This window comes from Mus pahari, chromosome 12, assembly GCF_900095145.1.
Source record: "Mus pahari chromosome 12, PAHARI_EIJ_v1.1, whole genome shotgun sequence".
NCBI lineage: Eukaryota > Metazoa > Chordata > Mammalia > Rodentia > Muridae > Mus > Mus pahari.
Window position 1 is genome coordinate 9,630,608 of NC_034601.1, and position 16,218 is coordinate 9,646,825.

General features: G+C 41.9%; 1 protein-coding gene across 2 annotated transcripts in view; it reads right to left on the reverse strand.

The window, feature by feature from the left end:
• Parn (poly(A)-specific ribonuclease) overlaps positions 1–16,218 on the reverse strand; it is a 130,427-nt gene that overhangs the window by 108,375 nt on the left and 5,834 nt on the right. The window contains exons 6-12 of one of the 2 annotated variants that reach the window (XM_021209166.1): positions 14,715–14,775; positions 11,932–12,076; positions 10,343–10,408; positions 9,373–9,411; positions 8,183–8,225; positions 6,838–6,918; positions 4,934–4,990 (exon numbers count right to left, since the gene is read on the reverse strand). In XM_021209166.1, the coding sequence (XP_021064825.1) occupies positions 4,934–4,990; positions 6,838–6,918; positions 8,183–8,225; positions 9,373–9,411; positions 10,343–10,408; positions 11,932–12,076; positions 14,715–14,775 (492 nt within the window). The remainder of the gene's footprint in view (positions 1–4,933; positions 4,991–6,837; positions 6,919–8,182; positions 8,226–9,372; positions 9,412–10,342; positions 10,409–11,931; positions 12,077–14,714; positions 14,776–16,218) is intronic. The other variant, XM_029544747.1, reaches the window with a different exon arrangement.

Here is a 16,218-nt window from a genome sequence, read left to right on the forward strand (position 1 = left end):
GCTCAGCCTGATTTCTTATACAACCTAGGACCACCAGCCCAGGGATGGCACCACTCACAATGGGCTGGATCCTCCTTTACTGATCCCTAATTGAAGAAATGCCCTACAGCTGTATCTCATGGAGGCATTTTCTCCACTGAGACTTCCCCCTATGACTCTAGCTTGTGTCAAACTGACACAAAACCAGTCAGTGTAAGCATTAAACACTAGTAAAGCATTTTACAGAGTCTCAATGGTTCTGTATGCAACATCAAACTCAGACATCAACTTGATTCTTTGTTTATTTGTTTTGTTTTTCAAGAAGGGTTTCTCTGTATAGCCCTGGCTGTCCTGGAACTCATTTTGTAGACCTCAGAAATCCGCCTGTCTCTGCCTCCCGAGTACCCGGCTCCAACTTGATTCTTTGACATAATTAATCTTATACAAAAAATGCCGAATCTAACAAGATGTGTTTTTGCTTTGCTTTGGCTCAGTATCGGTGTAAGTCTTGAGTCCCAGTGCAATGTCAAAATGCCAAGCACTGTAGCAGCAGACTCCAATCAGAATGCAGGAGAAGCTGGGAAGAAAAGACTTGAAGAAAAGCATCTTGACTAGACACTATGAGACCAAAAACTGCAAGAGCTGCAGAAAAGGCCATCGTCTAGTCAAAACCACACTTGTCACAGGCTCAGGAGATGGCTCAGCCAGGAAAGTAGCTGGCTATATAAGTACAAGGATCTGAGTTTGAATCCCCAGAATAGGGACATACAGTTCTAATAATCCAAACACTGGGGAGGGATCATTAGTCAGCAAGCCTAATCAATGAGGACCAAGATAAAATAAAAGGGAGTAGGGAGAAGGAGAGAGCAACTGAGGAAGGAAGATGCCAAATGTCAACAACTGTCTTAGTCACTGCTCTATTGCTATGAAGAAACACCATGACCAACACAACTCTTCTTATAAAAGAAAGCATTTAATTACAGGGTTAGTCCATTATCATAATGGTAGGGAGCATGGCGGCGGTATGCATGTCACTGGAGCAGTAGCTGAGGGCTACACCCTGATCCAAAGGCAAAGAGAGAGACTCTGGGGTTGGCCTGAGCTTTTGAAACCTCAAAGCCCACCCCAAGAGACACACTTCCTCTAACAAAGCCACACCTCCCACTCCTTTCAAATAGCGTCACTCAAATATATTTGTGAGCCTATGGGGGCTATTTTCAATCAAACCACACCAACCATATGCTGCACACATTACTGTGTGTATATGCAGTGTCCAGTGACACCTAGAGCCAGGACAACACAATAGGAACCCCAGGCTAGAATCTTGGTTTCAAGATCCATTCTAGAGGCTAGAGGATGGATCAATGGCTAAGAGTATTTACCGTCCCAACATCCATGCTGGCTGGCTCATAATCACCTGTAATTCCAGCAGGAAAGACATCTGAGAATGTGGTCTACTGGCTTCTGCAGGCAACCTCATATGAGTAGCATGCAAATATAGATAAAAATAAATGTTCCAGGCTGGCCAGTGGTGGTCCATGCCTTTGATATTGAGTCTAGCCTGTTCTACAGAGTAAGTTCCAGGGAATTGAGGACTACACAGAGAAACCATGTCTTGAAGAACAAACAAAACTCCATTCTCCTGGAACCTTAAAGAAATCACTGTTTCCAGAATGAAGCCAGAGGAAACACAACATGACACCAAGAAATGTTCAAAGTAATGGAACAGGAAACTTGTTCAAAGGACATAAGCACTAAACTAAAAAAGCACCAATTAAACCTATTCCAAATTGAGCAACAAAATAAGCAATAAAAATACTAGGTTATAGGGCTGGAGAGATGACTCAGTGGTTAAGACTCTGAGACTCTGCTCTTCCAGAGGTCCTGAGTTCAATTCCCAGCAACCACATGGTGACTCACAACCATCTGTAATGGGATCCAATGCCCTGTTCTGGTGTCTAAAGACAGCTACAGTGTACTCATATACATAAAGTAAATAAGTAAATCTTAAGAAAGAAATTCCTAGGTCATAGCCAACCACTGTGGTAGATGTCTGAACCCCTAGCTCTTGAGAAGAAGTTGAGGCAGCAGGATGGAACAGCCTAAGTCTCTGTCTCAAAGACAAACACAACAAAACTAGGTTGTCTGGTGTTGATTTGTATGACATGTTTACATGCTCGATAGCCTAGACTGGCCTCCCAACTCCTGACCTCCCTGCCTCTGCCTCTCAAGTACGAGACAACAGAAGTGCAACAGCACAGCCTACTCACCAAAGATATTTCCTACCTCCAAAGGGAAAACAGTAACTTCACAGAGCAACAACTCAGTAGACAGCACCTCAACAATCCACTACTGACGTCAACATGATAAATATCACTTCTGGGGCATTCTTGCCAAAACAGAACATTCTGATTCTAAACATGAAACAACGAAGACCAGCCGAGGGACATTCAACAGAAACAATGAAAATCCATCAACACTATCAAGTTATATAGACAAAGAAAGATTATCAAAGTCTGCAAGAGCAAGGAGTGGTAATGAGCAAATACAAGCAGTCATGCGGGGAACTGTGAAGACTCAGCTGAGAAGCCTGTGAGATTCAAATTAAGGTTTTAGTTTACTTCCTCATATTATACCGATATTCGCTCCTCCCTGGTTCTCATAATCACAGAACAGCAATGGAGGATGTTAGCATCAGGGACAGTGTCCAAGGCATGCATGGAGATTCTTTATTATTCCTGTGACATTTATGTGAGTGTGAAATCAGAAGCCTGAGGCTTCATCCCTGGAACAAACACAATGGAAGGTGAGAAATGATTCTCAGAGACTGTCCTCTAGCCTCCATGTGTGTCTCTGTACACACACAGGGACAGAGAGACAGAGACAGACAGACAGAGATAGAGAGAAAGAGGCTGGAGATGCAGCTGAGTTGGCAGAGGTTTTTTTCCTAGTAACTGTAAGGTCCTAAGGTCAAATCTCAGTAGCACCAAAATACTTATATAAAAGAGTTAATATAGATCTGCACTGACTGGATAATTATTTAGTGTGATATAAATATCCCAGAGGAGTTGGAGGGCAGCTCCAGAGCTGTCTCAGTGGTTAAGACTGCACACTAATCTGAGTTCAGTTCCCAGTATCCACAGCTCCAGAGGTGTCTCGCAATCTTCTCACTCTAAGCAGCTGCACTCCCAAGTCCACACATACACATTCAGGCTAAGTACCCATGCACATGAATAGATTCTTATTTAATAAAAAAAAAATTTAAAGAGTACTAGATTCCACCTTCAATCCTGTAAGTAAGTAAGTAAATAAATAAATAAATGAATGTGTCCACTAGCTTCATAGAGCTTATTGATATTAATAAAAAATTTAAGTTGGGCAGTGGTGGCACATAAATTTAATGCCAGCACCTGGGAGGTAGAGGCAGAGAGATCCTTGAGTTTGAGGCCAGCCTGGTCTACAGAGTGAGTTCCAGGAGGGCCCAGGCTAGACAGAGAAACCCTATCTCAAAAACAAACAAGCAAATAAACAAATTAATATTAGAAATAACTTGATTTCTAAGACACATAACTTTTTTCTCATTGTTTTCTTCTAAATCCTAGGAAACGCGGTTTTATTTAGATCCTTTTATTAAACTGAGTGTTTTTTAGAGATGCTTGTCATTTTCCCAGTTCTCAGATCTGTCCAGGCTCCATAGGTATTCAAAGGTATTATTAATGTCTTCTGCATTTTTTCTGAGTATGCATAGCTAAGCAAATAGAAATGCACATCTCCTTGTGTATAAGGAGAACAAATAAATGCCTCAACTTTGGGAAGTAAGCTGAATTCTTATGCTAATTAATGTGGATCAAAGCTGAAGGCCCCTTGCTTGTCAAGCATGCTGGCACAGTACCAACGGGTGGCCAGAACCTGCTTTTCCGGGTACCTGTGACCTTAGCAGCTGCTGAAGTGACTCACCCCTTTCTCCTCCCAGGATGACACAATTTCATGTTCAATACAGTTTAACTGTACTTGAGTAAGAGTTCCTTGTAGCTATTGGTCTTTTATACGACTCTGTCCATTTGTGCTGTCTTCAAATGAGGACACAGTGAGTCTCCTCTCCACTGTCCATGTTAACAGACTGGAACTTGAACTCTGAGAGGGTCTCCATGGGCAGCATGTAAGGGACCAGATCCAACTGCCCACAGAGAAGAAAGTCTTAGACCCAGGTGACCTACTATTCAGGCAAGAGCACCACCTGGTTTAACCATGCAAAAGGTGGATGCCTTTCAGAAGGCCAAGGAAAGATGTCTACCACAGAATGCTCTAGCACATTTACACAAATAGCCAGCATAGTTACTATTACTAAGATTATGATAGATGAATTTGGGGATTTAATTACAGTTCTATAGAGGAAGTCAACTTGTAATTATGTATCCTTTGGATTCCTCTGCTTGCTCCTTGACTTCTAGTTCTTATATTCAGACTAATGAAAGTCAGTTCTATGCAGCTATACAAGGACATCATAGAGCAGGGTAATCCTGTATTTTTGTGCCTTTGTATGTATAGAATATATATGTGTGTGTGTGTATATATGTATGCATACGTGTATATGTGTATGTACACACATATAATACACTAACTTAAAAACATTACTCACAGTGTGTTTGTGTATGCATTTCTGTGTGTTTCTTGGGGGCACCTCATGTGTCAAAGGGATACATGGGGTTGTGTGTGTAATTTTGTACTTTTGCAACCAAGGCTTTCTGAAAACTGATTTGGATATAACTCAGCCATGATGACATCTGACCTGGTACATTGTACAGCAGCAGTCCATGTTACTAACTTCTTCCTCCAGACGAGATAGACATTCCAAGGGTAACCAAGTGAGCAATTTGCAGTGGCAGTTAGACACTTCATTTCAAATACTGTGCTTAGCCATAAAACTAGAAAAAAACAAATGTGGCCAACTCACCGAATTAGCAATGGCATGGATGACTCTTGAAAACCCCACAGCATCATTCAGTTCCTCCTAAGTAAAAGAACTAGTTAAAATAGAAAGGGCTGCAGAGGGTTCAGAGAATAAAGGTGCTTGCACAAAGGCCTCACAATCGGTGCCCCCTCAGAACCCCGTAAAGTCTCAAGAGAACCACTCCTTGAAGCTTTCCACTGACCTCCGCCATGTGTGTCCTTGGACAAGTGAGCTCCCCTATCTCTCTCTGTCTCTTTGTGTCTCTCAGTCTTTCTCTCCATGCCTCTGTCTCTGTCTCTCTGTCTCTCTCTCTCACACACACACACACACACAAGTGAGAAATACAGGTTTTTAAAAGTTGGTGTTTGTGTATCCCACACATACAAAGGCACATTGCATTCCTTATTTGAATGAACCTTCCCCAAAATAAAATTTTCTTTTTTCAAAAAAAGATTTTTGTTTGTTTTGTTTTGTTTTGTTTTTCAAGACAGGGTTTTTCTGTGTAGCTCTGGCTGTCCTGGAACTCACTGTGTCGACCAGGCTGGCCTCCAACTTAGATATCCACCTGCCTCTGCCTCCCAAGTGCTGGGATTAAAGACATGTGCCACCACTGCCTGGCTTAAAAGACTTATTTATTTTATATATGAGTACAATTATAGCTGTCTTCAGACACATCAAAAGAGGGTGTCAGATCCCATTACAGATGGTTGTGAGCCACAATGTGGTTGCTGGGATTTGAACTCAGGACCTCTGGAAAAGCAGTCAGTGATCTTAGCTACTGAGCCATCTTTTTAGCTCCCAAAATGAAATTTTCAATCAAGTGGGATAGCTTTACTATCACAGGATTTGTTACACTACTCCCTAATTGCATGTAAAATGAGAATCTAGGGACCTACAGAGATACTTCCAGAGTTAAGAGTGCTACTCCTCTTGCAGTGGCCCCAGGTTCCATTCTAGCACCCACACCACCTGTATCTCCAGTTCTAGGGGATATCACAGCCTCTTCTGATTTCTAAGGGTATATATACTCATGTGTACACACACACATACACACGCATGAATGAATGAATGAATGAATGAATGAATGAATGAATGAATGAAACAAAATAATTTTCTGACCTGGAGCAACAGCTCACAGGTAAAGAGCACCTGCTACTCTTACAAAAGACCTGAGCTCAGTTACAGCAACCACACTATGTAGCTCACAAATGCCTTTCAACTTCAAGGGCTCCATGCCCTCCTCTAGATTCTGAGGATACCTGAGCAGATGTGGCATTCACTCTAGAGACACACACAAGACACACACACATGCACGCATGCATAAATAAAAATAAATCTTTAAATATAAATCTTTAATAAAGAAAATAATCTACACACAGAAGTTTTAGATGGTATAAGCAATTGTTAAACTACTCATTAATTACTTCCTTAACAGCTTTCACAGTTTACGCATAACTTCATATTTTGGGGTGGGGGTAATTTGTTTTTAGAATCAGGATCTTGTATTGCTCATGCTGGCCTTGAACTCCTGACCTTCCCACCTCCAGCTTCCAAGTCCAAATGCTGGGATTAGACCATGCAACACCATACCTACTTACAGGATGTGTTATAATTTCCAAGTCAATCAAGTTAATTTACAAAAAAAAATGAATAAATAACTTCAGGTAGACAACATAATGCATTGCTGTAATCCCAGAAATTAAGCGACTGGGGAGGGAGAATCAGGAAATGCTGTCTAACACCCAATTGATCTTTAAAAAGCAAACCAAACCAAAACTAACTTTTGACTAGTGGCCATCTGCTGGCTAAATGAATCCAACAACTGTGATCCAGAAACGCACAGACCGAAGTCAGCTCTGTCTATACTATCATTCCTTATGCAAAGGAATCAAGCCGTAGGCGCTCACCTGCTCCTTTGTGTACTTCTCCTGCTCTCTCCTTTTGCGTTCTTCTTCATCCACTTTGCTGATAACTATATGTCTTTCCTTCTAAAAGACAAATAATGCCCAGTGTTCTGGAAACATTCAACCCCTTAGCCTCCAAAGTGCTGTGATTACTCTGAAGGGCAATTTCTGACATTATTAGACATCTGACAATGAAACCATCTCAATGAACCAAAAAGAAAACCAAAAAGTTATAAGCCAAAGAAGCATAAGCAAGCACAACAAAAAACATTATAAGATGATGCCAATGCTAAATAGAATGATCAAAGTGAGGCAGAAACCCCCAACTGAGATTAAATATTTACTATAACAGTTAAGGCTGCTCTTCCAGTGGACCCAAGTTTGATTCCCAGCACCACATGGTAGGTAACAACTGTCTATAACTCTAGTTCCAGGGAATCCAATGCCCTTTTCTCACTTCTGTGGGCACTGTACACACATGGCACACAGACATATGTACTGGCAAAACACTCATGCACATAAAATAAAAATAAATTTTTAATTAAAAAAAGGTTACAATAAACGTATGTATTACAAATGGAAAAAAGTTCACTTCCGCTTATCCACTAAATAATCGTATTTGGTTGGCATTTGCTTGTTTTGTTTGAAACACAGTATCTCTGCATAGCTGTCCTGGAAATCACTGTATAGACCAGGCTAACCTGGGACTCACAGAGATCTATCTGCTCTGAATGCTGGGATTAAAGGCAAGTGCCACTACTCCTAGCCTGAATCATCAAAAAGCTGTAAGTAGAGTTGGGAAGGTGAGTTAAGGGCTCTGACTGTTCTTGCAGAAGCCCTGAGTTCAGTTCCCTACACCTACATGGTAGCCTACAAACACATATATCTCCAATTCTTTTCTGACCTCCATGGGCATGTGGTACACATACTACACACAGGCAAACCACTTACACGAATAAAATTAAAATCTATAAGCTCGGTTGGAGAGATGGCTCAGTGGTTAAGAGCACTGACTGCTCTTCCAGAGGTCCTGAGTTCAAATCCCAGCAACCACATGGTGGCTCACAACCATCTGTAATGAGATCTGATGCCCTTTTCTGGGGTATCTGAAGCTACAGTGTACTTACATATAATAAATAAATAAATCTTTAAAAAAAAAAAAGCTATAAGCTACATTACCATATGATTACCATGTTAGCCACACTATACAAATGAGAAATTAAGGCTTAGAGAAGATAGGTGGCTGGCCAAAGTCACAGCTCACGGAAGGCAGCGCAAAGGTGAAAACTAACAACACCTCAGTCAGTCACTGTTAGCTAACTGTGAGCACTGAATAACTCTTAGTTACCTTGTCAGTCTCTAATGTCTCAACATGAATGCCTTTAGGATACCTAAATGAAAAAAGGAAAAATTCACATCAGTGCACGATTCAGTGACTGCTAAAACCCCCAAAGAATTCAATAAGCTGCCATGTGGCTGTAAACTAAAGTTTTATTAAAATGGGACAATCACCACTAAAGACTTTAAAATAAGCCTACTTACAACGCCTCGACTGCTAGTTCCCTGCCTCTTCTCTCAAATGCACAGGAACGTTACCAGTTTTGTGCGAACTTTTTAGGGTTTTAGCACTTTCTAAAATGTTTGGTATTCTATAATGCAGTCAACCCATTGCCACAGAGGTAATCTTACTTCCAAACGCCTAGTTTGTAACTGAAGTGGTAACAGTCTCCAGAGACTTAAGGGAAGGGTTTGTGCGGTGGAGGGGATGCTGGGCTTCAGTCTGCCTTAGTGTTTGCAGCAGCCAAAGAGGAGAGAGACATGGAAAGCACAGAGATAGGTGTAAGGATGAGACAAGAGAGGAGGTTGAACAAGACAGCCTACAGCCCTCCCCTGTCCTGTTTAAAAGTTATTCACTCCAGGAAATTGGGAGGCAGAGGAAGGCCGATCTCTGAGTTTGAGGCCAGCCTGGTCTGTGAAGCAACTTCCAGGACAGGCAGGACTACAAAAAGAAATCCTGTCTCAAAAAAACAAAAAAATAAAATAGAATGAAGATTATTCACGTACACAGCACTATCAGATTTTTTTTTTAAGTTTTTGTTTTGTTTTGTTTTTAGTGTGAAAGAGAGTGAGAGAGAGAGAGGAAGATATAGAGAACAAAGGAAATTACATGTTTTAAGACATCTACCAAATGGTAAAAGAAAATTAATTAAATGAGTAGTCAATTTAAGAACTGACTGGGGACATAATAGTCACATGACCCATAACTGAAAAATTCTAAAGAGCAATGGGACCAAAGGTTATACTTCATTTATTAAATTCTGTCCTTGAGAGCACTCCTCCCCCCCCCCACCCCATGGTTTTAGAGTTTGATTGTAGAAAGACAGAAAGAAAGAGAGAAGATAGAAAGAGAGAGAGAGGCCGGCCATGTCCACATGGAGGGAAGGGGAAGGGAGAGAGGAAGGAAGGCTAGAGAGGAGAGTAGGAAAGGTGAGAGCTTAAAGAGTAGAAAGCACTCTTTTATCTAATTCAAATACTTACTTCCAACTCAAAGTCTGATAAATAAGTTTTCTTTGGAACCTATAAAACAAAAGAAAAGGACTGAGCTATGAACCTTAACTGATCAATCAGTGGGTGGGAAAGATTTAATTTAGAGCCCTCACTAGAACAGACAGGTATGGACAACCATCACAGGCATTTCCGAGGTAGAAGGACTCATCGTCTGTCTTCATCAAAATTTTAACGTTACTACATTGCTTTTAGAGACTAGGTAGAACTATGATCAGCTACTGCTCCCTGCAGCTGCATGGAGGGTTCAGAACAGCTGCTTGCATCCTGGCACCTCTGTGAAGCACGCCAGAGTGAGGCAGGGAAGATGCTGAGATGCCCTCCCACAAGATGGATGACCTGTGTTCTCCTCTGCAGAGAAGAACAGAGGTGGCCCGACAGTGAGTCCCGTCTGTTTAGCTATCCTCCAGGCCAACAATGCTGCTCCTGGGCACAGCCTAAAGTCTAAGTTGCAGACAAAGTATTCATTCTGATCCTCAGAAGACAAGCATTCCTGCTGTGGTAGTACTACAGTTAGCATTCAAGTTTTTTGGTTTTTCGAGACAGGGTTTCTCTGTATAGCCCTGGCTGTCCTGGAACTCACTCTGTAGACCAGGCTGGCCTGGAACTCAGAAATCCGCCTGCCTCTGCCTCCCAAGTGCTGGGATTAAAGGCTTGTGCAACAGATAGACAATAATGATGCTGTAAAAAGACCACATCCAAGCCAGGCTTGAGGACACAAGCCTTTAATCCCAGCACTCAGGAGGCAGAAGCAGGTGCATCTATGTGAGTTTCAGGCTAACCTGGTCTACAAAGTGAGTCCAGGATAGCCAGGGCTTGTTACACAGAGAAATCCTGTCGCAAAAAAACAAACAAATGAAACAGAAACAAACACCCATGTGCATCAAAAGGCAGAAATCCTCCTCTCCTAAAAAGGAATGCTCGCAACAAACAAGCAACTGACCCAGTGCATGGGTCAAGTTCCAGGCTCCTCTTCTCTTCACTCGGTAGGAAATCCTCTATCTTCTCTCTGATGGTAAGAGTCAGACAATGGCCATCAGTGCCTTGAATGGATGAAGTGATCAGAACAGTGACTGTACTCAAAACCTAGACTCAAAATGATCAGCAATAGATACATTTAAAGCAATATAAATACTGGTCAGGGGGTGAGCACCTGTCAAAGATGTGCAGAGGCAGGACTTCCATTTCTAGAACACACACACACACACACACACACACACACACACACACTGAAGCAGTCTAGTTTTTTTTTTTCCTTTGAGACAGTCTCATATATCCCAAGATGACATCAAACTTGCTATATAGTGAGGATGGTTTGAACTTGTGATCCTCCTGCCTCTCCCTCCCCACTGCCGAGTACCACGAGCATAGCTATGCACCACTATACCCAATTCATGCAGTGCTGGGGACCAAACCCTAGGCTTTGCAGATCATACGCAAGCACTCCCCAAGAACATATTTCTTATGCTTACAGGTTCTCTTTCCATACATTCTGAACAAATAAAAAAGATAATCAAAACCAAAGAGAACAGGTATATTTTGACATGTCCTTTGGATGAAATTATTGGTGACACTAGCAAAATTATAACAAATTCTCAAACAATTTATCAATTTTAGAGCTGTAGAGGCTAGTTAAGAGTCACAACCACGAGGGGAAGTGAGGATCCCAGCACCAACACAAGCCAGGCTTAGCAAAGGAGCCATAGCCCAGTGCTGTTGTGGGGAGCAGTGCAGAGGCAGGAGGATCATTACGGTGTGCTGACTGCCAGCCTAGCCAGAAGATTCAAGCTTCAGGGTCAGGAAGAATATTTGCCTCAAAGTAATAAAATAAAGAGCGATGCAGGATATCCAACCCCACCTTCTTCTCTGACCTCCTCATGTGCATATGCACACATACATGTGTGTATACCACTCACACATACACAGAATTTGTAAGTATATTAAGAAAGAATTCGCCAATACTAGCTTTTCTAATAAAGCTATCATGCTGGTAGCTACCCTATATATGACTAGATACACCTCCCAGAGCACACCTGTTTGTCAAAGACTTCACTGCGAGAAACAAGTATATATGGGACATTCTAGCAAGCTCTGGTCCAGGAAGATCTACACACCTGCTGAGACCATCCCAGTAACAAGAGAGTAAATACAAACAGATCTGCACACCTGCTGAGACCCGCATGAGACAGGTTCAGGTGTGATGCAATGTGCAGTTATTGTCTGGATTCAGATATGGCACAACTAAAGCCTGCAACTAACATTCACACTTGTGTGAACACCTCTGCATTTGAAGCACAGGTTGGTGTCAAAGACAGAAATCCTGCCACAATCAGACACTGCTGCTCGCATCACCTTGTGTGTATGCCTGTGCATGTGAAACACAAAGCAGGTGAGAGACAGACATCCTCCAATAGGTCACAATTACAGCCTGTCTCTCGCATCACACCTACCTAGGTGCCTGCAGATGCTGCCAGTGTACAACAGCCCCCAGTCCATGCCTAGTGCATCTCTCGTGTCAGTTAAGGCACTTACATTACTTGGTCAATAAACTTCTTCTGATCCTCAGGGATTGACACAGGACATTTTGCCAGAGCTCCTGCCCCATTGGCTTGAGACCGTTTTTCATCCAATTGCTCTCTCAGCTGCCTTTCTTCTTCCTGATTCAGATATGGAATTCCTACACAAAATTTTTAAAAGAATAAATTAGGAGAAGTAAGAATTTCACACACAAAATTATTTTTACATTTTTATTTTTATTTATATGTATGCATATGTGTCTTCTGTGCAGGTTCTTGTAACCTACATGCAGGTGCCTGCAGAGATCAGAAGAGAGCACTGGATCCCCTGGATCTGGAGGTATGGGCATTTGTGATCTACCAGATGGTGGGTGGTGGGAACTGAACTCCAGAACTCTAGAAGAGCAGCAACCTCTCAACTTCTGAGCTGTGTGTCCAGCCCTTACACAAAACTATTTGTTTGCTTTTATTCTTTTGAGTCAGGTCCTACTTTGTAGCCCTGGCTGTCCTAGAACTAACTATGTAGATAAGGCTAGCCTCAAATTCACTGCCTCTCAAGTGATATGATTAAAGGTGTGCATTATTTCATCTATTCACAAAACTTTTAACTAACGAGAAATCTATCATATACAAACCATATTTTAACTATACTGCAAAAAAAAAAAACAATCAACAGAGAAGTGATCATGAAATGTGCTTGCAAGTGCATTCAGTCACTGTTACAATCAGTAAGGCACTGGTGCTGTTTGAGCATTTATGGGTGAGAGCACAAAGGAGCAGCAGAGGATATTTGCTTCAATAAAAGGAACTTCTGATCAGACTCGCAGAAAAGGCCACTGTGAAGAAAACTCAAAAGACAAGTAAGAAAGACATGCAGAGCAAGGGGGACCTCTCTCTGAGAGGGAAAAACATAAAAGAATAGTCAGTGGATGCTACGTTAATTGACAAACAAATCAATCCAACTTAGTGTGATTTCCTCAAGAAATGCACAGAAATGGGCATTTCTGATCATCCTGTTGGATGCTGAAGCCACCCTGAGCAAAGAGACATACACATTAGGCATACAAAAACGGCCATGCGAAGATCAAGCTCCTAGGAAATGCCTGCAAGTCATGAGCCGGTGATACAGTCCTGAGAAGAACTCCTGATGCAGTCCTGAGAAGAACTCCTAACAAAAGAATTACTGAGACAACACCTCTTGCTCTGTAGCCAAGGCTGGCACTGAACTCGGCAATACACCTGCCTCAGATTCCCAACTACTAGGATGGCAGGCAGCCACTACCACATCTGATTCTCAAATATTTTTTTCTCCCTTTTCTTTTTGCAATAGTTAAAGCAAAGACCCAGTCTCGCATATGATGGCAAGTGTTCTTCCACTGACTTACCACTCCCTGGCACCTTCACTCTCAAAACATTTAGGGGAAAGGAAAGTCATTCCACTATGCCCTACTATCCAACACTCCAACACCACCATTCTACAAAGAGCTGATAGTCACCCCCCTGATAAGGAAGCCTCGTGCTCTGCAATGAGGATGGGACATGAGGAAGCCACATCTCTCCTCAACATGATGTCCAGTCCCATATCCCCAAAGGTGAGCCATTACAATCAGCCAACTACACAGACCACACCTCGCCCCATGAGGTGACTCTAACTGTAAGATCTACAGGAGTACTGTGACCGAAAGACCAGAACAATGTGTATACTTTGTTAAGAATTAATGTGCACCTGTCACATAGGTAGAAGCTAGAAAACATTCCCACATTTGGACACAGAAGTGACTAAGTCCTACACAGTTTGAATGAACAACCTCAATCAAGTCACGGTTCAAGACGCCGCATATCAGCTCAGAATTTTCAAGGTTTACAAAAATAGAGACTGGAGCTGAAGCAGTTACGAGCATTTGCTGGTCTTCTAAAGTGCCTGAGTGCATCCTCCCCTGAGCTCTGTGAGTACCCACACATAAGTGGCATATGCACAGACATAATATAACGCAAAAAAAATTTTTAATAAAAAACAAAATATAATGCTGGGCGTGGTGATACAAGCCTTTAATCCCAGCACTTGGGAGGCAGAGGTAGGTGGATTTCTGAGTTTGAGGCCAGCCTGGTCTACAGAGTAAGTTCCAGGACAGCCAGGACTATGCAAAGAAACCCTGTCTCAAAAAACCAAAAAAAAAAAAAAAAACAGAGGTTCAGAAACATAGCTCAATCTGTTAAATGCCTGCTATAAAAGCCTGAGGCGTGAGTGTGGAGTCCCAGGACCTAAAGACAAGCCAGGTGGGGCAGTCCAGTCCTGCCCATGAAAACTATCACTGTCTCAAAACAGAAAAAAACTAAGGTCATCCTTGAACTACATAGCAATTTTGAGACCAGCCTGGACTACATATTAAGCTGCAAATTAATAAAATAAAAAGGCATTTGGGAGGCAGAGACAGGTGGATTTCTGAGTTTGAGGCCAGCCTGGTCTACAGAGTGAGTTCTAGGACAGCCAGGGCTACACAGAGAAACCCTGTCTCAAAAAACCAAAATAAATAAATAAATAAATAAATAAATAAATAAAAAAGACTTTTCCAGAGGTCCTGAGTTCAATTCCCAGCAACCACATGGTGGCTCACAACCATCTGTAATGGGATCCGATGCACTCTTCTGGTGTGTGTCTGAAGACAGCTACAGTGTACTCATATAAATAAATAAATCTTTTTAAAAAAAAAATGGTAATTCTCAAGCAAAATGAGATTTACTTCTGAAGGATTTTGAAGGTTTATCAACTACAAAGCTAAGTCCCATAGACAGTCTTACCACTGCAAAACACTTTATTAAAGTCAAATCCTTGGCTTGCCAGGAAGTCAATGCTGGAGCTCTGAAACAGATAACACACATGTCAGTGAGACTTGAGGCAATCCTCAGGCCAGCAGAGACATAATGCAGATGCGTAACCATGACAACCCACAAGAAAGCAGGCCAAAAGTCAAAAGACAGTCTTTAGCCATAGCTTCTGGGACTATTCATTTACTTAAAACACCACAGTTCTTCCCCCTAAGTAGCTTTATAAAACGTTCTTTGGCTAGGCGTGGTGGCGCACGCCTTTAATCCCAGCACTTGGGAGGCAGAGGCAGGCAGATTTCTGAGTTTGAGGCCAGCCTGGTCTACAGAGTGAGTTCCAGGCCAGGGCTACACAGAGAAAACCTGTCTCGAAAACAAAACAACAACAACAAAAAGTAACTAGTACAATAATTAAAATTATAAAAAAAAGTTTTAAAATAATTTTTTTAAAAAAACAGCATTTTAATTTGCATTTGAGACATCTACCTTGGGAATACCTCCAAGAATATCATCTTCCTTAAGGAGCACCTAGATGACTATCCCACATGTTGCTGTGTCACAGCTCATACAATAAGTAGAGCTCTTCTGATCTGCTTCAGTATATTTCCTAAATGCCAGTTCTAAGCAGTCTGAGACTGGAGAATTACAAATTACTGGTCAGCCTGGCTGATAGTGAGGGAGCGCAGCCTGGACTACACTGTGACACTATGTCTCCAAACAAACAAAGACCAGCCAGAACACTACCTAAGGTCTCACTGAATCCCTGTTTTTGTTTATTATTAATCTTGGATCAAAATCATAGTATCCTCATTTTAAATAATTCGCCTTATGCTGGGTATAGTGGTGCATGCCTTTAATTCCAGTGCTTGGGAGACACACAGGAAAGGGGGTGGAAAATTGGAGGGGAGGGTCTCTTAAATTCAAGGCCAGCAAGACTATATATACATAAAGAGTTCCAGGCCATCCAGGGCTACACAGTTGAAGCCTTGTCGATAGATAGATAGATAGATAGATAGATAGATAGATAGATAGATAGATAGATAGAAAAACTATTGTTACTTCTAAAAATAACTCTATCCAAAGAAGTTTCCAAACTGAGCCAATTTCCCCCCAACTGAACAAACACTGTTTAAGTACTCTACAATAAGGTGTCTTGTAAATAGCTAGTATCTGATTCCAGGAAACAGGAAGCATCAGGTCAGAGATACGATGACCTAGTAGAGGCATCCTTGTATATGCATGCGGCCCTAGACCCCATATCCACATAGTAGGACCATTAAAGTAAATAAAAAGAGCAAAGGAAATATTAACTATAGCTTATAGAATAACTCAAGAAAACTAGCTAAGCCGGGCATGGTGGCGCACACCTTTAATCCCAGCACTCGGGAGGCAGAGGCAGGTGGATTTCTGAGTTTGAGACCAGCCTGGTCTACAGAGTGAGTTCCAGGATAGCCAGGGCTACACAGAGAAACCCTGTCTC